This window comes from Brassica napus, chromosome C9, assembly GCF_020379485.1.
Source record: "Brassica napus cultivar Da-Ae chromosome C9, Da-Ae, whole genome shotgun sequence".
In the NCBI taxonomy this organism is placed as follows: domain Eukaryota; kingdom Viridiplantae; phylum Streptophyta; class Magnoliopsida; order Brassicales; family Brassicaceae; genus Brassica; species Brassica napus.
In genome coordinates, this window is record NC_063452.1 from 11,948,728 (window position 1) to 11,972,463 (window position 23,736).

The following is a 23,736-nucleotide window of genomic DNA, read 5'->3' on the forward strand; positions in this document are numbered from 1 at the left end:
TCTCTGGTGGCTCTCCCTTTCACCATGTTTGCCACTCGAGGTTTATATAATGTTTTCGTTCGTGTATGCTATGTGGGCTTGGAAGGTAATTTTTGGTCTCAAGTTTAGTTTCTGATTTTTTTGGTGGTTGTCTTCCATTCTCCCTTCCTCGAGTTGTTTCTTTTCTTTTCATGTTTCTTTTGGTATAGGTGTGCGAAGTTAGTCTCTTGGAACTTTTATCTTTTCTATCCAGAGCTTTGTGTTTTTTCACTTGCATGGTCGTCTTGTATGTTCGTGTTTAGTTTATGAGATGTTTCTTACCTTTTAGCTACTGGTTGTGATTCTGGTGCTTTAAGCATATATCTTCCTGCTTCTTGGTGGCTTTGGCCTTTCGATTATTATTCTCCATCTGGCTCGTTTTCTTGGTTATTTGTGTTGGTGCTCTAATTTCTTATTCTTAGTTTGATTATCTTATGATATTAATATTGAAATAAATATATAATTTGTAAATAAAATAAGAAAAATTAGTAAAAAAATAATAAAATGGTGAAAGTTTATGTATTTTTAGTTATTAATAAATTTAAAATTTAAAATATATTTATATTATTTATTTATTTTGGACCAATAAGTGCGAGAAGGATTAGATAGTACACAATTAGAAATTTATGGAGTAAATTTAAATAATTTAAAAGAAGAAGGATTTAAAATACAAAAAAAAAACATGAAGACACATGTCAACAAACCCCCTTCAACATATCAAAAAATCTCCCTTCAACATGTCATAAGAAGGGAAAAAACCAACTTTATATATATAGATTATTAGCCACAAAAAGCCAATAATAAAAAAGTGCGGATATACAACCGTAGAAAATTTAAATTGTGGCTAAATCTAAACAAAAAGTCATGATCGTTTCGTGGGGAAAACAAATCGTGTTTTATCATGAAACTATGAAACTATGTGAAAGTAAATACATTATACTAATTTATTAATATTTTTAACAATTTAAAATAATTTTTTAATTAATATGTATAATTTATTTTAAACAAGATTATGTTATTTTAGTTATATGTATAATTTCATATATATAATATCTCATCTTTTTGGTTATTATATGGATACACGATCACATATATTTTTTCCGAGTCAACCATAATATTTTTGTTCTATAGATTAAAAACTTGATTGTTTTTTATTTGCATTTAATTTGATTTTTATCTGAGATTGAAAATATATTTAGTAAGATTATGTATAATTTAGTATATGTTGTTTTGAGAATTAAATAGTAAAACAAATTAATGTGGTGATCAAATCAAAGTTACAAAAATGAATATAACAACAATAGACTTTTGAAACATCATGCATATATATAGTATAAGTAATACAAAAGAACTTAATTGACATAGTTGATTAATATATCTATAATATTATTTGAGAATTTCATATTTATTTATTGATATGTTGAGTCATTCTAGAATTTATATTTATATATTATTATAAATAATAATATATTATTCTTAGTTAAATTTTTTATTGTAGATAAAATAATTGGATAGGTTCAATTATTATTATTTCGGATGTACTGTGTTACATATGTTATTTCAAATTAAAGTACAATTATTAGAAAAAATAAAGTGATGATCGGTATAAAGTTACATATAAACATAACCGATAATTTTAAAATGGAAGAATATTTCTTTAGTTTAATATCAAAAATAGTTTTGTAAACTTTCTTTTCTATTAAATAATATTATATATAGATAATATTTTCTTTTAAATTTTATAAAAAAATTCTTTATTATATTAGTCAGTTGGAATTTTTTTTAAAGGAAACTTAGATAAAATAAAACTTTTATTCATGAAAGATATCTTGGTTTATGTTATTTAAATTATATTCAATAATTTAAGAAATAGATTGGTTTAAATAGAATACTTATTACTTTTAAAATGCATATTATGTTGTTTAAATTTATCTTTTAAAAGAAAGATGATTTCTTTACTTTAAAATAAAAATTATTTTGTGAACTAGCCTTTTTATGAATCGCATTATATATAAAATCTATTTTCATTTTTAAATTTATTAATGTTATTTTTTAAAAAAAATATAAAGAAACATGAAACTTAAATAAAAAGGAAAAATAAAATAAAATAAAAAAATTTAATGTGACAATTAGATATACTTAATTCATTAAGGTACCGCTGTAATTAACCGTCGCTCAAATTAACGTGAGCGCGACCCATAAGAAACTGATTTCTCAAATAATATTATAGAGATAGAATGTGTCTAATACGTGGCTGTTTCAAATATATTAAAAAATATATAACATTTTAAAAATAAAACTAAATAAATATAATTTAAATCAAAATTTTATTTTTAAATTAAATTCGGTTTATGAATTAGAATTTTGTTTATAAATTTCAGTTGGTGAGTAAATTAAATTGGTGTGTAAATTGGTTTATAAAAAAAATGGGTTTACAAATCAAAATATGTTTAAACTAATTGTTGGTCTCACGGTTGATTCTCTTATATATACAACTTCACGTACATGAAATTCTCAGGCAATTCAGGCTTTGGTGGATCCTCGGGATGTAAAGATTTTTGAAAGTATTCTTTGAGCAGTTTTCAGATGATGGATAGGGACGGCTGACATTTCACTGAGAATGAAAAATACTCAGTCAAATCAGGATATCAGGTACAACGTGATTATCCGGATAAGGAAAAACCACAAGAACTCTACGGATCCACAGTAGATCTTCTGAAAGCTTTCCGCTGGAAGGTAAAGTGTCCACCAAAGATAAAACATTTGGTATCTGGGTGTATAGCTGTCAAGAAAAATCTAAAGGTGCGTGGGATGCAGGGGGAAATATGTTGTGATAGATGTGGAGCTGCAGAGGAATCAATCAATCATGTATTTTTTGAATATCCTCCAGCGCGTCAAATTTGGGCGCTTTCAAAGATCCCATCAAACCCGGCTTTTTTTCCCACAACCTCTCTATTCACAAATATGGATCACCTCTTTTGACGGATTAATCCGAAAATGGACGATCATCAATATGCGTGGATACTATGGTATATTTGGAAACGGAGAAACAATAAAGTTTATAGTAATTTGGATATTGAGCCCAGTGATACTCTTAAATTAGCGGAGACATAATCAATACTTTGGACAGAGGCACAAATGCAAAAAATTCAAAGGGAACCAGGACATATTGACATTCAGACTGTGCCATCAATCTCGGGGAGTTGGTGTTTTACAGATGACTCATGGAAAGATAAGGAATCTTACTCCGGACAAGGCTGATATAACACTCTGGAAGGTTTTGATGGACTGGTGGAGGCAAGAAATGTTAGGGCAAGTCTCTTAACTCTTCACTCGGAGATGGAGACGTTGATATGGGCAATGGAGTGTATGAGAAATTTGCGACAGTTTCAAGTTACGTTTGCAGCGGATTATTCTCAATTGGTGAAGATGGTTTCAGAACCAGAAGAATAGCCAGCGTTTGGGTGTTATCTAGAAGATATCAAAATCTTGAGAAATTGCTTCCTTAGTCCAGAGATCGTTTATGTACCTCGGACGAAGAATCTAAAGGCGGAGTCTTGCACGCAGTGCCAGACAACAACCATATTTCATCGTTCACATGGATGCAGAGCTACCCTCATGGTTTACAGAGTCTCTATGTTGATGTCCAAAAAAAAATTTTTTGCTGGTTTACGAACATAAACATAATTAAAAAAATTTAAATTAAATAACAAAGAAAAACTAAATCTATTTTATATGTTGTCGGACTCTGATATATGGCATCGATAGCAGTTTTTTGTCTCCAACGAGCCTCTGGCGCGTTCTCTCTCCACTTGTGTCTTCGGGAGTCTTCGTTCCCTTCTTCTTCCTCTCTCATATCTTTCTCCTCTTTCTTCTTCTTCTTTGGCCTACCGGATTGAGAAGAGTTTGAGCAGAGGTGAGATGAGATGATGGCGTGACAGCGAGATTGAGAAAAGATGAGGTGACAGTGTGACAGCGATCTTAAACAAAAATGAGGTGGCGGCGTTACAGTGAGCTTGAGCAGTGGTGAGGTGACGATGTGATGGCGAGCTTGAGCAGAGATGATGAGAGTCATGGAGGGGAGATCGAGAGACAGAAAAAGATAGAGGGCCGTTTGTTTCTCCATCTGTATGAAAATGAGATTTTTGTTTGTTTAGACACTAAAAGTGCAACTCATTCATGGATCATCCGGATGACTTTCGGAAATTTAGGCTTAATTTTAAAGTTCATCCAGCTGAACCAATTTGGATCATTTGAATGGAGATGGTTCATTCAAAATAGTATAATGTCTATTATGCCTTTAATGTAATTCACAAATTACAAATCTAAACATAATATTATTTTGTCACACACAAAAATGCATTTTCCCGCAAAAATCTAAAAACTAATTTTTCACGCCAAAACCCCAAAAACACATTTTTCCGCCAAAATTGTAAAAACGTGTTTTTCCACCAAAATTGTAAAACCGTGTTTTCCCGCAAAAACCGCAAAAATGTGTTTTCATGCCAAAATCACGAAAACATGTTTTCACGCCGAAACCCCAAAACGCAAATTTTTGCCAAAACACAAAAACATGTTTTCCCGCCAAAATCGCAAAATCGTGTTTTCTCGCCAAAATTGCAAAATCTCGTTTTCCCGCCAAAATTGCAAAAACGCGTTTTCACGCCAAAACTCCAAAAACGCGTTTTCACGCAAAAACTGCAAAAATGTGTTTTCCCGCCAAAATTGCAAAATCACGTTTTTCCGCCAAAACCGAAAATTTTCATTTTCCAGCCAAAACAAAAAAAAAAAGCATTTTCCCGCCAAAACGCGTTTTCCCACCAAAACCACAAAACGCCTGTTCCCACTAAAATCGCAAAATCTCGTTTTCCCGCCAAAATTGAAAATCTCATTTTCCCGCGAAAACCGCGAAAATCACAAAAACGTGTTTTCCTGCGAAAACCGCAAAACATATTTTCCCACCAAAACCGTAAAAACGCGCTTTCCCGTCAAAACCAAAAAAAAATTATTTTTCCGCCAAAACCGAAAAATGCGTTTTCTCGCTAAAACCAAAAAATCTTATTTTCCCGCCAAAACCACAAAAAAACTCGTTAGTTTTGAAATAATTATAATGTAAATATATTAAACTAAATAATTAAATGTAATATAGTTAAAATTAATATCAAATATATTATTAAATCAACACAAGGATATTTTGGTAATTTGTTTACTAAACTCATTTGGATGGAAATGAAAATAAAGAAACAAACATAAGATCCATTTAGATGATTCATCTAGATGAACTATCTGGATGGACAAACAAACAGTCACAAAAATCTGAATGGATCATCTCAATAGATCATACAAATGAATTATCTGGATGGAGTTGACAAATGGTGAAACAAACAGACCCAGAGTTGTGAGGTGGGAAGAAACACAAAAACAAGTAATTTGAACTGTAATTTATTGTAATTAACCAATAAAAATAAGTAGAAGTTATTAATTATATTTTATTTTTATTTTTATTTTTATTTTAAAGTTTGTGTTTAGAGTTTAGAATTGTAAAGATATATTTAGAGTTTAAATATAAGTTATAAAGTTAAAGGTTTTTAATTTTAAAGAGTTTGGAAAATTATATTTGTTGTTTAGATTTATGATCTACTGTATATGGTTTAAAGTTTAGTATTTGAAGTACAATGTTTATATTTAATTTAATATTTGAGATTAAATTTGGAAAAATATAAAAGAATTTGAATTTAAGTTTAAGATTTTAGGTTAAAATATGAAGAGATTAGAGTTTAAAAATTTGTGTTTCAAGTTTAGGATTTAAAAGTTTGTTTAAGGTTTATGGATTCAAATAGCCACAAAAATTTAGTGTGGATTACCCACAATTTAAACCACCTTTCATTTTCTTATGAATTATTCGTGGCAAAATATATTTCTAGCCACTTTTTGTTTCATGGCAAATTTGTGACTTACCATTTCTATTTGATTTCTACCTTTTATTTCGTTGATTTTCTTTGGCTTTTTGAAGATACCACAAAACATTTGTAGCTATTTTGTGGATATAGCGAAGATTTTTACTAGTAAGATAAATATAAAATATATTCATTATAAGTATCCACCTTTGAAATGTTTGGTATGTAGGAAATTATAAGAAGTCGAATGAAAATGGCAAATACTTTTTTGTAAAGAAGTTCAGCAGAAGTGATATTTTAATTGTTATCATCACTTACGAATGCTAAAATCTACTTAGGAGAAAAGAAAAGATTTACTTAGAGATTAAAATAAAAATAAGAATATTGACAGACAGTAGATACAGTTTTATTTTTGAAAACCATATAGCAAAGTGTTTTTTTTTTTTGAAAAAGGCTTACCATATAGCAAAGTTTCAAAAAAAAAAAAAAAAACAAACCATATAGCTGACATTAGAGTGTGGTTATTGCCCGCAAAAGGTTAAACAAGCTGTTTATGTATGCGAAATGGACTGAGATTAGTAGATCGATCCAAAATGGATCATCTTTAATTTCGTTTGTTTTTAAATTTATGCATGGGATTCTCTTGAAGATGTATATGGTGCTTTATCGACGAATTTTCTTAATATATAGACCACAAGCATATATGCGACACGTTCACTCGTGATGATTTTGATTCACCAAGAAAGTCAATTTCTATTAGAAAAAGAAGTCGATTTCTCATTCGATTGATCAGATATCGCCTTTAATATCTTATCTTATATATAACTATAATACAAGCAAATAAAATTTACAACAACTGTCTATGATATTTTGATCTTCTGTTTTACTCTTGCGCGAACCAACTTCCAGCTGAAAATCCGAAGAACATAGAATAAGCGTTTATCTACTAAAAAAAACGAGAAATCGCTTCGCAATGAGATTGCATGTCTTCGTTGGTTTTCTCTTGTCTTTGTTGGTTACATATAAAGAATAAGTTCTATTGAGCCGATAGGGAAAAAGTAATAGGTTTTACATCCATTTTTTTTCTATCTTAGATTATAATTTGATTAATTGAGAAGTGTAACTTAGAAAATGAATACAAATACTGAAGAATCTCGTTCCAGCATCTAGATTCCCACTATTAAATTATTAAATCAATTGATAGTTGGTTAAGGTTTCGTTTTGCCTAACCATTGATTTAGCTTACATTTACTAAACCATGGGTATGAATGGTGATTAAGAAATGACGATAAATAATGCATTCTTTAACGTTCATAAAAAAATCATCATTCACAAGGAATAATAATTCTCTTTCATTATTTTTTTTGGTAAAGAATTAAAGAACAAAATTATTCCTTGTTAAATTTGAGAAAGAACAACAATTCCTTTTTATTTACGCTATTTTATTCTCGTAGATTTATTTTCTAGTCGTTCCTCTTATTTCCCCAATGGTCACCAGTGAGACCGTATATGTATAAATACTCTACATTGTACAGTTGTATACGGTAATTTTGAGCAATATATCATTTTACATTTTAACCAACTTTCGCATCTCTCTCAAGCTCAAAGCTCTAATACCATCCGCTGTAAGGTGTATTAATGTGTGCGTTGGCAGGAAAGATTAAGAGTGAAACTCTTCTCTGTGTATTGTGGGTGTAATGTTTATATGGATAGTCAATCACCTCATTTTTATCAAGAACAAAAATTCCACATCAAATTAGAAAAGATATGAACTAATATATAAAAGATATTACTCAATATATTTATAACCAACCAAGTGCTCTTGGCCTAGTGGCAATGGAACTCCAGCTCGAGTGCCCGCCCTGGGTTCGAGTCGCCTTGGCCACCTTCCCGCCTATAACCGTGCGTGCCCGGATGGAAGGCCTCGTGGGGATTAGTCTGGGCTTACCGCCTGGGATCCTCCACGGATATCAAAAAAAATATATATTTATAACCAATTAGTTTTGGTTGAAAGTTCATCTAAATTAATTTAAAATTTGAGTTGTCCTCTTTTTGTCAAAGATGATGTAACTTGATGAAACATTTTTCTTTATTGGTCTTTGTGTTGTTTGGTGCATTCAAATGACTTGCGTGTCAGTGTCCGTCATAGTCTTGTAGAAGCTCCAAAATAGTGACAGTGTATCTTTTCGTACCAGGTTGATAAATCTATGAAACCCTCCAGCTATGTAGCTCATCCAAATTGGATCGTGAAAACCAAACGTTTCATTACCACGATAGTGGTTTAAAGTGAAGATGCTAGATGTCTGTTTTGAAGTAGTCGATGACGTAGTTACTAATACAGACGACATGTTAAGTGGTGAAGACTATGTGGAGTCAATGCTGAGCTGGAGTCGTGGAGACTTGGAGAGCAAGAGAATATCTTGGAGAAAGGCAATATGAATAAACTTGGAGAGCAAGTTTATCACTTAAAGAAAGTGGAATAAGTGCAATTTCAAGAAAAGGAAAATTGCACTTATTGTTATGAAAGATGTTCATATTCGTTATGCCTTGGAGAAAAGGCATTGAAGAGGGTGGAGTTAATGATAAAATAGCTCTGAAGGTCGTTGGGAAAGACACAGACACAGAGGCTGATTTTACAGAGAGAAAAAAGCTCTTGAGTGTGGTCTTGGTCGTGCTGAAGCTGTTGCTGAAGTACTTGATGGAAGATAGACATAAGCGTTGTAGCTTAGAAATCTTTCAGTAGCGTGTGTTAGGGTGTAAACACTAGACGTGTAAAAGCTGAATTAAGCAGATCTTGTAATAGATTGTTTAAAAAAGATTCTAATAAAATATAAGTGTTTGCTTGTAGTGTTTTGTTTCACTTTCTGCAGTACTATTGTAGTGTCTCTTTTGCATTAACAATTGGTATCAGAGCGGGTCACCTAAGTCACTGGTGAAGATCCCGAAGGCAAGAGGAAAGAAAGGAAGACATAGTACAACATGAAGCATGGTGCCTGAAGTTATGCTTGATCCTCAACAATATGGGCATTGGAAAGTGAAGATGAAGGTAAGCTTACAAAGTGTTGATATGGATGTTTGGGCATCAGTGGAGGATGGCTATGAAGATCCCAAAATAGTAGATAAAGATGGTGTTGTGATCAACAAACCATTGGCTAAATGGACAAAGCGTGAGAAGGAGATGTCAAGGTATAATGCAAAAGCTTTATGTAGTATTTTTACATTAGTCAAAAAGAAGCAACTCGATCTGATTCAAGGATGTAAGAATATAAAAGAGGCGTGGGATATTCTGCAATTACACTTTGAAGGAATTGAGAAGGTTAAGAGTTCAAGGATGGATTTTTTCAAGTCAAAATTTGAGAACTTGAAGATGGAAGAACATGAATCTGTATCAGATTTTAGTTCTCAACTCAGTGCGTTAGCACAAGAGGCTCGTGTTCTAGGCATGGAATACAAGGACAAGAAACTGGTGAAGAAGTTATTAAAGTGTCTACCAGAAAGATTTACAGCTTATAAGGTAGCAATGTTTGTGTCTCTTGACATAGATAAATTCAGCTTTCACGAAGTTGTGGGTATGGTAAAAGCTCATGAGATGTAGCTTGATGGCGTGGGCAATCATACTGAAGTCAACCTGACAGCTGATGAAACGACAAGTCAAAAATCAGAGAATGAAGATGAGATGGTTAAAATGATTTGCGTGCTTCACCAAGTACTACGGGAAGTGATACAGTGGCAAGGACATGAGAAAGTTGTTGTGAGCAAACAAAGGCAAGAAGCTGGCGAGTCATGCGGTAATAAAGATGTGCAATGTTATAAATGCAGATGATATGGACATTTCAAAAGGGAGTGTCCAATGGCCAAGAGAAGAAGATTCAAAGGCTTTAGGTGGAGAAAAATTGGACACGATGAGATGCAAAAGAAAGAGAGATCCTTCATAAGGACAGATGATAATAAATCAGAAAAAGACGAAGTGCTCAACCTAGTTGCTTTTGGTGCACACAAAGATGAAGCAAGTACATCATCTGGATCAGATTTTGAATCTGAGGAGGGAAAATATGAGGAAGGGCTAGATGATGATCTCAAAGAGTGCTATAAACAAGTGTGTGGAACGTTAATAAAGCTTGGAAAGGAGAATATGGTGCTAGTAAAAGAGCAGAGACGTCTTGAAGCACTTATTGAAGTTCTACAGAAGGACTTGCAAGTAGAGAAAGAAGAAATAAGACAAGCTCGTGTTACACCTGATGAAACACAAAAAGGAAAAACAGAGAGTGTATCCATGTCTGCAATGAAGCCAGTAGTTGAGACGTATGCAAGGACTACTTCATATGGAAAGACTGCAGTGAAGATTGCAACTGCAACGAGAACTGCTTCATCGTCTGCTACAAGGAAAATTCAAGAGGTAAATAGTGCATCTCAGCGATCCTTCATACCTGTGTGTTATCATTGTGGAGTTGTTGAGCATATTAGGCCAAAGTGTTTCAGGCTATTGAGGGAGAAGCATCAGAGTGAGAGAGTATATGATATGTGGACTCATGGCCCAACGTGTTATTCTTGTGGAGTTCAAGGACATGTTCGACGTAATTGTTTCAAGTTGGTTGATCAAAGGGGCACATCAAAAAGTGGGGCCAAAGAACCTTGTCAGGAAATACGTCGGGACGTGCAACAAGGAGTACGACATGAAGTTCTACAGTGAGTAACTGTGAGTAACAAGCCCAAGGTTGTACATCAGTGCACCAACATGAAAGTCAGATAGGAGGTTTTGAAGCATGGTTGTGCATCTGGTACAAGGAAGGAGACTGAACGGTGCATCAGTAATTGTGTCATGCAAAACAAGAAGCAACATCGGGTATGATGTTGGTTCTGTGGAAAGGTTGGACACAAGAAGGCGGAGTGTTTTGCTCGTGAGAAGAGCAGAAACATGGCCAAGAAGGTGAACAAGGCGTTCATCAGAATGTAATGTCTTCTATCATGTCTATTGTGGCCAACGTTTTCTATCTAATGTATGGTTTACTAAAAAAAAAATGGAGTAGATTATCAGAAATTGAGGAGAAGATACTTAAACAAAAATCGAAGATGCACTGGTTGCATTTGGGAGACAGAAATGACAAAGTATTTCACAGTGCTGCTAAAATCAGAGAATAGAGGAACACAATCAGAGAGATCAAGTGTCTGACAGGAGCTGAAGTTACTTCTCAAGAAGACATCAAGAAAGAAGCAGGGAGATTCTTTAGTGACTTCCTTTCCTATGAGCCTGATGACATTAGAAGTGTGACAGTGGAAGAGATGCAAAATATTATTGGTTTTCGCTGCTCTGATATGGAAAGAACTCAACTGATCAAGCTAGTTACAAATGAAGAAATAAGAGAAGTGCTTTTCAGAATGCCCAGCAATAAGTCACCGGGGCCAGATGGGTATACAACAGAGTTCTTCAAGGCAGCTTGGAGTATCACTGGGAAGGATTTCACGACAGTAGTACAATCCTTCTTTAGTAAAGGGTTCTTGCCAAAGGGATTGAATACAACTATATTGGCTCTCATACCAAAGAAGGATATTGCAGTTGAGATGAAGGATTACATGTCGATTTCTTGTTGCAACGTTTTATATAAAGTGATTTCGAAGATCATAGCAAATCGGTTGAAAGGTACACTTCCTCAATGTATCTCCTATAATTAATCTGCATTTGTTAAAGATAGACTGCTTGTGGAGAATCTGTTGCTGGCTACTGAGATTGTTAAAGATTATCACAAAGAAGATGTGTCCCCTAGATGTGCCATGAAGATAGACATTGCAAAGGCTTTTGATTCAGTGAATTGGTCTTTCTTGCTTACTACTTTGAAGGCTCTTCATATGCCGGAACGGTTTATAAGATGAATTGAGCTATGTGTTTGTACTCCGTCTTTTTCTGTCCAAGTCAATGGCGAACTAGCGGGATTTTTTCAGAGTAAAAGAGGGTTGAGGCAGGGATGTGTGTTATCGCCATATCTCTTTGTCATACGTATGAATGTATTATCGCATATGATTGATAATGCTGCTGCTAGGAGGCAAATTGGATATCACCCAAGGTGTCAAAACATATTACTCACATACTTATGTTTTGCGGATGATCTTCTAGTCTTTACGGATGGGACACGAAAATCTATTGAAGGAGTTTTACAGATCTTTGAAGACTTTGCAGTAATATCAGGCCTCAAGATTAGTCTTGAGAAATCAACATTATACACAGCAGGGATTTTAGACCGTCAAGAAGAGGATATACTAACTCGATTTCCCTTTGCTGCGGGGCAGTTACCAGTAAGATACCTTGGCCTTCCTCTCCTCACAAGAAGTGACCGTAAATGACTACATGCCACTGGTTGAGAAGGTTAGAAAGAAGATGAAGTTATGGACAGGGAGATTTTTATCTCATGGAGGCAGGTTGCAGTTAATAAGCTCGGTCATCACAAGTCTAGCAAGCTTCTGGCTCTCGGCTTTTCGACTGCCAAGTAGTTGCTTAAAGGAGATCGAAAGTTTATGCTCTGCGTTTTTATGGTCTGGTCCTGATTTAAAAACTAGTAAAGCAAAAGTCAGTTGGAGGGATGTATGCTTACCTAAATTGGAGGGAGGTTTGGGGATTAGGCTCAAAGAAGTAAATATGGTGCTTTGTCTGAAGCTGATATGGAGACTGGTCTCAAATAGATCATCGATGTGGGTTAAATGGATTCAATGCTATCTGATTCGTAAGGGTTCTTTTGGTCTATTAAGAATAGCACAGCCTCAAGCTCTTGGATGTGGAAGAAACTGTTGAAAATGAGAGAGCAAGCAATGTCGTTTCTTAAAATGGAGGTGAACAATGGAAGACATACTTCTTTTTGGTATGATTCTTGGTCTAGATTGGGCTGTCTAAAAACTTATTTGAGAGATGGAGGAAGCATTGATCTGGGCATTATGGATAATGAGTGTGTATTTGACGTTCTTAATCATCATAGGCGAAGAAGACACCGAGTGCAAAGTCTTAATGAAATAGAAGATGAGATTGAGGCAGTTCGAAGGAGACTAACCCAAGATGATAATATTCCTCTATGGAAACAAACTTAAGGTAAATACTCAGCGAAGTTCTCTACTAAGGCAACTTGGCTGTGTGTTCGTCAACCTCAATCAGTGTGTGCTTGGAGTAAAGGTGTGTGGTTCCCTCACTCCACACCTAAATACTCCTTTCTTGCTTGGGTTGCTATTAAAAATAGATTGCAAACTGGGGATAGAATCCTACAATGGAATAGAGATGCAAATGGAGTTTGTGTGCTTTGTCATGATGCACTAGAAACTCATGACCATCTATTTTTTGGATGTTGTTACTCGGGCAGAGTATGGAGAGAATTGGTAGGAGGTATTACGGGTGATGGTTTCTCGACAGAATAGTCTGAGATTATTGAAGTTATATATGTCCCTCAATATCCAGCCACAGAAAGCTTCCTCATCCGTTATACTTTCCAAGTGTTGGCTCATAGTATATGGAGAGAGCGTAATGAAAGGAGGCATGGAGAGTGCCCTAAGGATGAGAGAATATTAGCTAAGATGGTAGACAAGATGGTTCGGTTAAAGTTGCTTATGGTAAAAATAAAAGGCAAGAGATACTTAGAAAGAAGTTTACTCAAATGGCTAGCAACAAGAGCCTAGGAGAAGGAGTTGTTTATTGAGTTTTTAAACGTAGAATTTGGAGTGTTGTAAATATCATAAACAAAAGCACTTGATGTAAAATATTTTTTGTTTGAAAAAATTTTACATTCATTCAAAAAAAAAAACAAGGTGTTCACTAAACCCAAGAGGGTTGAAGAGGTGTCCTAAGCCAAAAAGTGGCTTACTTGATGAGATCAAGGATGGGACATCAGAAGATGGATGCAGCTCTGGTAGGAGTGATCTTGAGGTTGGTCAAGAAACATCAAGTCTGGAGCCAGGACACAAAGTTTTTTGTGGCACAAAGGGGAAGGAGATCGAAGTGCGTCAGGAAGTGATGCGAGGTGATCTTCAGAAAGGTGATAGTGAAGTCACTCCAAGACAATAGCGACTGAGTGCAGAGTGCACTCAGTGCGGATGGGGAAGGGCTCATGGTCAAGAAAACGACACATGAAGGAAACCAGGTCCTCAGCAGAAGCTGGTCGAAGGATAGTTTGAAAGGTGCGTTAGATCGTGATGCAGTACTTGTAATCTATTCCGATGCAGCAGGAGTTGTATCATGATTACGCATGAGAAGCAGGCAGGTGTGTCTGTGATGGAAGGCTTGACATCTAAGCATCTGTGTTTTTGCTTGGTATGCAATCAAGCAAGGGGAGAAGTGGTGACGTTCTGGTCCAAGGAGTGCATATCTCATGGGGGAGAAAAGCATGTTGTGGTGCACATCTCATGGGGGAGAAAAGCATGTTGTGGCGCACATCTCATGGGGGAGAAAAACACATATGGTGGAAGTTTCCAGGTGAGGAACGTGTTTATTGAACCAGAAGAATGTTGTGCTTGATCGGCATACAAAGCTAAAAGGAAGAGATTGAAGATACAAGATGTCTGCCCTGAAGTAGTTGCTGACGCAGACGACAAGTTGAGTGGTGAAGACCATGTCGAGTCAAGATGCTGAGTTGGAGTCGTGGAGACTTGGAGAGCAACGGAGTATCTTGGAGAAAGAGAATATGAATAAACTTGGGGAGCAAGTTTATGACTTAAAGAAAGTGGAATAAGTGCAATTCCAAGAAAAGGAAAGTTGCACTTATTGTTATGAAAGATGTCCATATTTGTTATGCCTTGGAGAAAAGGCATTGAAGAACGTGGAGTTAATGATAAAATAGCTCTGAAGGTCGTTGGGAAAGACACAGACACATAGGCTGATTTTACAGAGAGAGAAAAGCTCTTGAGTGTGGTCTTGGTCGTGCTGAAGCAGTTGCTGAAGTACTTGACGGAAGAAAGACATAAGCGTTGTAGCTTAGGAATCTTTCAGTAGCGTGTGTTAGGGTGTTAACACTAGACGTGTAAAAGCTGAATTAAGCAGATCTTGTAATAGATTGTTTAAAAAAGATTCTAATAAAATATAAGTGTTTGCTTGTAGTGTTTTGTCTCTCGGTTGACTTTCTGCAGAACTATTGTGGTGTATCCTTTGCATTAACATAAAGGAATCTATGAGTGGTGTGGATCTCATGTTTTTTCTAGAGTTCTTCACTTTTCTTGTACTCTGATGGAGGCTTTTCTGGTTAAAGTATTTCTCGCCCGACCTTGTGGAGGTTTCTCCAACATTTTTCTTTCTCTTTTTCGGTCTTTGCTTAGATCTGACAGAATATACAAGTCTTGTAGTTTTTTGGAGTCTATTTTTTTCTGAAACACTAGTAGGTATATGGCACAGTGAACCTCTACGAAAGCTTTGTGGTCCTGGTGGCTCGTCGATTTACGGTTGGTACTCTCTGTTAGAGAATCTGGTAACCCCACCATCATGGCTTGGGGTTTGTACCCGTTGTTGTTGGGAAATCTGGTAACAACATGTCTATTTTTGGAGATGGTGGTTCTCTTGGATTTGTAACCTCTTGACCACGGATTCCTTTCTTGACCGGGTTGAATTTGGAGTCATGCGCGGTTTCTAGATTATGTGTGATGTTGAGGCTCCAAAATAACTTGCGGCGTTAGAGTTTTGGGAGTCGGATTTTCTTTTGAAAATTGGCGTTGTGACTGCAAAACTTGTCCACCGTGATTATATCTCAGACGGTTTAACTGTGGATGGATCTACATGCCGGTCTCGAACACGCCGATCTCCGGATGATGCAGAAAAGTCTGATTGGTTAGAGCACCTCCAATAGGGCGGGGGGGGGGGGGGGGGGGTTATACCCATTTAAATTCTAAACATGTGTATATATGTATGTATGTGTATATATATATATATTATATATACATATACATGCATACACATATATGTTTTTGGGACTCCAATGGGTAGAACCCCCCCCCCCCCCCCCCCTCCCCCTAATTGGAGGTGCTCATAGATGCTGGTGTTCGTCAAAGTTGAAAGTTTTTGTTTCCAATCTTCTTTTCAACGCCTACTTCTTATTCTCTCAGATCTATAGGTTGATAGTTTTTGGGGATGATTGGTTGCGGCTGTAAATGTTCTAAACATCCAAAATTTAGTCTATAGTCATATATGTCAACCAATTGAGCTTTCATTTATTTAAAAAGTTCACGGCAAAAAAATCTTTACAAAATTAAAATATGGCTATAAAGAGTTTTATTTCCAAATAAAAAAAAAATAGTGTTTTACAAAGGTACATCAAAATAATCTACATCATAAATATACGGCTTAAATTCTACGACCAAAAACTTAAAGCTATAGTCAAAAACTTAAAGGTATAGCTCATTTCAATCATCTTTTTTAGCTAAATTTTTGTAACCTAGGCATCATCGTTTTTCCATTTAATCGGATGGATCCTTGTGCTTTTCGGATTTCCAATTTGGGTTGAAAGTTCAGTAACAATTAAATTTATAAGAAAATGTTTTTGTTACCAATGTATTTTGGAGCGATTAATTTTAGAAAAATCAATGATGAATATTCAAAAACACCGGAGCAGGTTGAGTTACGGAACAAGATAGTAGTAATTATTTTCCTACTTTGGACAAGACACTGTTTGTCAGAGAATGACATTTTTCTTTTTGTCTTTTATATTTTCATTTGATTTCACTCTGCCCCCACAGCTTATCATTACGCGATTATACTCCCGAACATTTGTTTTTCCATGTTGACCCTCGTCTATTTTGTTGTGTGTTTCAAAATCCTCTCATTCAGACATATAATTATTTACTTTTGGAGGAGTTAGCCGCTAAAATAGCGTTTTAGACAAATAGAACATATTGTGACCAAAAAAAAAAGATATATAGAACATAAATTTGTCAATTTTTGCGAAAGGCGTAGTATAATACTCCTTGTAAGCTTTAGCCAAAAGTAATTTGGAAATGTTACTGTTAAATATTTTGAAGGAGGGACATAATCCAATATGATGATTGATGGATTACTTAATAATTCACAGATTCAGGTATACATATACTGATGATTAGCTAGTATGTACTTATTACTTTGATGTGAATACTAATAATTCTGGAAGAGTGGGAGAGAGATAATAATTTTTTTTTTTTTTTGAAAAAATGCATCGTATCCGAGAAAAAAGCGGGGGACCTGTTTCACGAGCGACGAAGAGGAAGATTCCTCCGCAGAATGAGAGCCCGATGTTGATAATGAGGGTAAAAGGTGTCGGATATGAGGAGGCAAAACTCTGCCCAGCCTGTCAAATTATCTTTTTCCCAAAACAAATTTCCAAACAAATCATAATTCCAGACAAAAAAAAAGGGACTTTTACTGTTCTTCCGCAGAATCGACAGTGTCACTAACTCACTAGCTGTATGGTAAATATAGTAAATTTATAATCTCAGACGGCGGAAGGCTCGCTGTTTCAGTTTAGCAATAACTATGGGCTTTCTATTAATAATAAAACAATATTTGGGTTCACCCTTGCTGCGGTGAGTGCTTAAATTCGCTACATTCTTTGTAACCAACCGAAGCAGCATGTACGATTAGTTAAAAATGCAATAAATTCTTAAAAAAATAGCTAAAGAAATAATAAAATCAAAACCGAGCTCTAAAAACCTAAAATTTAAAACTATAAACCCTAAATCCAAAACTCTAAACCATAAATATTAAATCCTAAAATTTGAACTCTAAACATAAAACCCTAAATCCTGAAATCTAAACCTAAATCTTAAACCCTAAACCCAAAATTCTAAACCATAAACCCTAAACCCTAAATATTAATCACTAAATTCTAAACCTTAAACCTAACAAATCAATCTTAACCCTAAACCTAAATTCTAAATCCTAAACCCTAAACTTAAAATTCTAAACCCCAGAACCCTAAACTCCAAATCCTGAACCCACAACTCCAAATCTTAACACTAAACCCCATAATCCTAAACCTTAAACTCTAAATTTTAACACTAAACCTAAAATTCTAAACCCCATAATCCTAAACAAGTGATGGGTTTAGGGTTTATAGTTTAGGGTTTTTGGTTTAGAGTTTATGATTTAGAATTTAGTACTTATGGTTTAGGGTTATGATTTAGTGTTTATAGTTTAGAATTTTGGGTTTAGAGTTTAGGATTTAGGGTTTAGAATTTAAGAATTAGAGTTTTGGGTTTAGGGTTTATGATTTAAAGCTTAAGGTTTATGATTGATGGTTAGGATTTAGGGTTTAAGGTTTTAGATTTAGACTTTAGGTTTTTAGAGTTTCGTAGCGGGTTTTAATGTGTTTATTGTTTTTTTTTAGCTATTTATTATTTTTAATTTATTGTTTTTATAGCTGGCAATTTGGTTAGTTATAAATTGTGCTATTGAAAGGCCCAATAATAAGAGGGATTGAACAATATGTGCTATTGAAATTCCCAATAGGTCTAAGGCCCAGCCCAAACCCAACGGACTGTGAAAGCTTCCTTCTTCCTCTTTCCTCTTTCCTTCTCTGAATAGAGAGAGAAAGATCAGAGAACGAACGAAGGGGGAAAAATCGATAAAAAAAAACCAGAAGGAAAGGATCGTAAAAATCGGAGAGATCTGATTGATCTGTGTGGTGTGGGTTGGAATGATGTACGTGAGAGCGTTGCCGACGACGGACGTGAACCGGAACACGGAGTGGTTCACGTATCCAGGGGTGTGGACGACTTACATCCTCATCCTCTTCTTCTCATGGCTCCTCGTTCTATCCATCTTCAATTGTTCCCCTGGCATGGCCTGGACCATCGTCCACCTCGCCCATTTCGCCGTAAGCAAGCGCAAGATCGATCTCATTCGATTCAATTCAATTCGTGAACCACTCTTCTTCTTTATAGGTTACGTATCATTTGTTTCACTGGAAGAAGGGAACGCCGTTTGGGGATGATCAGGGGATCTACAATAGGCTGACTTGGTGGGAACAGATTGACAACGGCAAGCAACTCACTCGCAATCGCAAGTTCCTCACTCTTGTTCCCGTTGTCTTGTAAGCTCTCTCTCTCTCTTTCTTTCTCTCTCTTGTGTAGGTCAATTGGGAACCTCTTCGTTGTTATGTGCCTACCATTTGTATAAAAGCCTTTGCAATATTATTTCCAAATTACTCAGAGAGGCAATATGTCCTTCTTTTCCCTTTTCTCACTTTCCTTTATATATATGATTGTCTTCCTTTGGGAAAGAGATTGGTACTGAGAGAGCTATTAGAACATTGCCATAGCTATTTTAGTCACTTCCTCTCTTTTCTTTTTGGTGTGCATCAGTAACCTCTGTCATTCTCCTTGTTTTATGCCAATCTCATTCCTTAGGATTTAGCTCCTATTAGCCTTTGATTCCCACAGAACGCTCTCTGAGAGCTGTAAGGAATATTAAACCATGCTTCTTTTCTCTTGTGTCGTGGGATTACGCAATGTTAGGATGTTTGGACATAACTACATATTATTACTGGCGACAAGTCTTTTAAGTAAAAATTGTGTGTTTTACTCATAGGTACTTGATAGCATCGCACACGACAGACTATCAGAATCCCATGCTGTTTCTGAACACCCTTGCTGTATTTATAATGGTGGTTGCAAAGTTCCCGCACATGCACAAGGTTCGCATCTTTGGAATCAATGCAGACCAGTGAAAAGCACCAAATGAGATATGTTGTGGTAAATCAATCTGATCATGATGCCTTGGAAATGGAAATACATATGCCACTTTTGTCTTCTTCTTCTTCTCCTTAGATTTTTTTCTTTTACTTATTTATGTAAAAACCAAATAAGTCATTCCAAAGTGGGTTTGTAAGTCTGAACCCGTGGTTTAGTGATTTTTTTTCAAAAATCATATACTAATACTAATATACATGATATACAGTCGACATAGTCATTTTAGACTTTAGAATTGTTTATATGCATTTCATCTGAATCATTCCTTTCCATAAAAATAGTTTTTTTTTCCATTTGTTCACACTTAAATCAATATCATAATTAAATTAATATCATATATGTATATCTTTTATAAAATAAAACTAAGGGAAAATTTCATTAAAATATTCAGACTAAATTTTGTTACAAAACTCAGCTTTATAATACCTAAACTTTTTTGATATCCGGTTTAATATCAAAACTAAATATTTTGCTCATTTTGATAAACTTCAAAAATTGTAAAATTTAATACCCTACAATGTTTATTTTAATCAAAATATTAATAAATTTTAAACCAAACCTAAAAAATCTCTACTTTTTTTACTAAATCTTAAAAAAAAATCAAATTTTAATTCAAGATTTAAGAATAAATTAACTAAATTTTGATTAAAGTTTAGAAAAAATAATAATTATGAATAAAATAAATAAAATAGTTTTAAACTTCATGAAACACACTAAATTTTAAATTAAAACTAAAATTATGAAAAAAATAAAGATTTCAACAATTTAGTTACTTTTATTCCTAAATCTTAAAACCAAAATTTGGAATTTTTGAGATTTTTTTTTGAGTTTTAGAGATTTAAAAAAATTGTTTGAAACTTACTAATATTTTTGATTAAAAACATTTTGAGTATTAAAATAAGTTAAAATAAGTACATATTTTAAAGTAAGTGTACTAAAAGGAAAATTAATAATTATTTTGGGTATTAAACCGGTTAACAAAGAAGTCTGTGTATTAAAAAGTTCAATGAAATTTAGTTAGAATATTTATATGAAATTTTTCTTAAAAATAATAGTAACTTAATTAATTCAATTTTTTTTTTAAAAGATACAATATTCTATTATTAAACAATATAACATTTATATAAAATAGAAAAATCTATTTATGTGAAACAATGTTTTTCAAAACATTTATCTTTGCAGCGTCGATGTAGTATTTATTATGTATGTATATTTATACTTAATGATGTTACTATTTTATATGCTTGCATTTAATGTTGAACTGAGAATGGTAGCTACCAAAGGAGTCTAAGATAACCTTATGCAAAAGTAAATATTTTTTAAAAATGCAGCTCATTAGTTAAAAACTTATGCAAATGAGAATGGTAGCTACCAAAGGAGTCTAAGATAACCTTGCGTTTCTTCGGATTGAGTAACAATTTCATTTCGTAAACTACAAACACAAATAATGGACAACCTATTAAGTCCTCCTCTGCAAAATCTCATTTGATGATTACAAAAAAACATATAGTAGTTTTCATAACTCCACAAGTTCTTCCGTCTGTGCGCCAACATAAGCCAAAGACCCTTCTTGTTCTTTATCACACAACACAGTCTCTCTTGCACCATCAGCGTCGTCATCATCTTCTTCATAGTCCTCATCCTCATCACTAATAGTGATATAATCACTACAAGAAAACATATTTTTTACTAAGGCAGTATTCGTTATAAATTCGTCGTAAACGGTGTGTTACGACGAATTAACGTCGAAAGACGATTCGTTGTTAAACGTCCGTCGTAACGGAGGTTTCGTCGTAAACGACTCATTACGTTTACGACGAAATATATTCCTCGTAAAGCGCAGGGAAAGGATTCGTCGTAAACGACACGTAAGCTTTCGTCGTAAAGCCCACGTAATTAAAACGATGTAAAGCACACGTAAATACATTCGTTGTAAATCACTCGTAAACATTTCGATGTAAAACCCTCGTAAATGTTTCGATGTTAATCACTCGTAAACATTCGATGTAAACTCCATGTAATGTTTACGAGGAGTTTACATCGTTTCTTATTATATTATTATTAATTAGTATATAATAAATTTTAATTTATATTTAATATTCAGAATTTAAAATAATTTAAATTTTAAAACGAAATATGAAATTGGAAAACATATTTTAAAAAGTCATACAATAATATTTAAATTCATAATACAAACAGAAAAAATAAAAAAACTACATATTCTCGAAGTAGTTGGTGGGGTTCCTCGGCTGTTGACGGGTTGGATCGGACTCTTGGGGATCTCGTGGTGGCATTCCAAGAGCGGCTCGTCTCCCACTCAACATTCTCTGCATAACCGGGTTTCCCACGGCCATCACGTCTAGCAAATCCTCAAGAGAGTCTAAACGAACCTGCTGGCTATCCATTCGAGCCTTCATCTGAGCAGTCTCTTCATCCCGTCTCGACGTGTATGACGAAGTTGCCCTTGCAACTTCGTTAACAGAGCCTATACCGACTATCCGTCCCTTCTTTTTAGGAGCCACCTATAAAATCAAAACATATATTAATATAGTTAATTATGTTAAAATATTTAAAATAATGTAAACAAAAATTTTAAGTTGTACCTCTTCGAAGATTTGTCGACCTCTTCGGTGGACAATGTGACTGGTAATCCATCGGGAGACTCCTGGGTTAGTTGCGTCTCCCGTTCTTCAATCCGACCAGCCACTGTTTGGAAGAGTTTCTCAGATGCAGGATCCACAAAAACTTCGTCGGATGTGGCGTGAGTCATCTTGAATAGGTCAGACAGAGAAGGTAAGACTCCCGTATTCTCGAACTACAAAAAAAAAATTAAATTAAATATTATAAATTATATTAATTGAATATTTTAAAAAATATATTTAAAACAAAACTTACAGGTTCTAGACGGACTCATGCATGAGGTTTTTGTCCGGTTCTGTGAAGCATGGGCAAATGACCATCTTTATCCTTCGTCCTTCGAGAAGCCGAGCACGAATTGGCCTTTTTGATCGAAGAGGGGTGCTCCCAATAGGCGATGAGGCCATCCCACACATCCGTCGTGAGCTCAGTGGGCTTTCCCTCATACCCGTAGATCTCCCACTTGTCCTTCCAATCAGAGACTGTGTTGCAGAGGCGTATCTTTGCCTTTGCAACGAATTCCGCCTTCACCTTCTCGGTGATTCCCAAAGACCAATGCCACTTTTGCTGAAACATAAAATTTTTAAAAAATTACAATTAATAATAAATATTAAAAATATATATATATATATATTTAAAAGTGAAAATTTAATTAAATTTAAAAATCTTACCGCAAAACATTTAAACCACGTGATCTTAACGTGATTTGGTGTCTTGCTCCAGTTCGGGTATGCCCCGTCGTAGTAACCCTTAATCGTCGCCGAAACGCTCCGGCTAACACGGTTGTTAGCCCCAAACCTGAAAAAACAATTTAACCGTTAGAAAATAAAAATTAATTAAATTTTAATGTAATAAAAATTAATAACTTACCAATAAGTTCCTCGGGGTCTATCGGGGTCTAGAACATCCAAACCCTCCCGTCCAGGCTGGGCAAGCAAATCCTCCACCGTATATCTCGCGAAGGGAGCATATGAAGGCACACGCAAATCCGGATGAACTGCACCTTCTGGGACAGGCTCAGGTGCAGCCGCTGGAGGAGGAGGTGGAGGCATCTGCGGTGGAAGAGGAGGACTCGAAAAAACTCTCTGAGAAGTCTGAGAGTCTGGAACTGCATCGGAAGACGATGGACCGGAAGAAGATGTACCGGAACCATCGCCAAACAACTGGGCATAAGTAGGTGCTGCTGGTTTCCTTCTAGGAGCCATCTAAAAAAAATTTAAATAAATTTAATCAATTATGACGACATAATTAAAAAATTATTCCGTTACCTAACTAATCACCTAAACTATAGTATTCCGTCATCTAACTAATCACCTAAACTAATTATCTAACTAATCACCTAAACTAATTACCTAACTAATTAATAACCTAAACTAACTTAAAAAAAAAGGAGGAAAGAGAATGTACCTTAGAGGGAGAGGAGAGGAGTTTGGGAGGAATGAACGAGGCAGCCTCGTCTCGGCGTCTCAATATATAGAAAAGGATTCGTCGTAAACGCGACGTAATATTA

General features: G+C 34.9%; 1 protein-coding gene across 1 annotated transcript; it reads left to right on the forward strand.

Moving 5' to 3' along the window:
- The first annotated feature begins 18,387 nt into the window (after positions 1-18,387).
- On the forward strand, positions 18,388-19,809 carry BNAANNG20920D (uncharacterized protein C119.09c). Its single transcript, XM_013809076.3, has 3 exons — positions 18,388-18,715; positions 18,783-18,931; positions 19,429-19,809. Exons 1-3 carry the CDS (start codon positions 18,536-18,538, stop codon positions 19,565-19,567), a joined length of 468 nt encoding a protein of 155 aa, XP_013664530.1. The 5' UTR covers positions 18,388-18,535; the 3' UTR covers positions 19,568-19,809.
- The last annotated feature ends 3,927 nt before the right edge of the window (positions 19,810-23,736 follow it).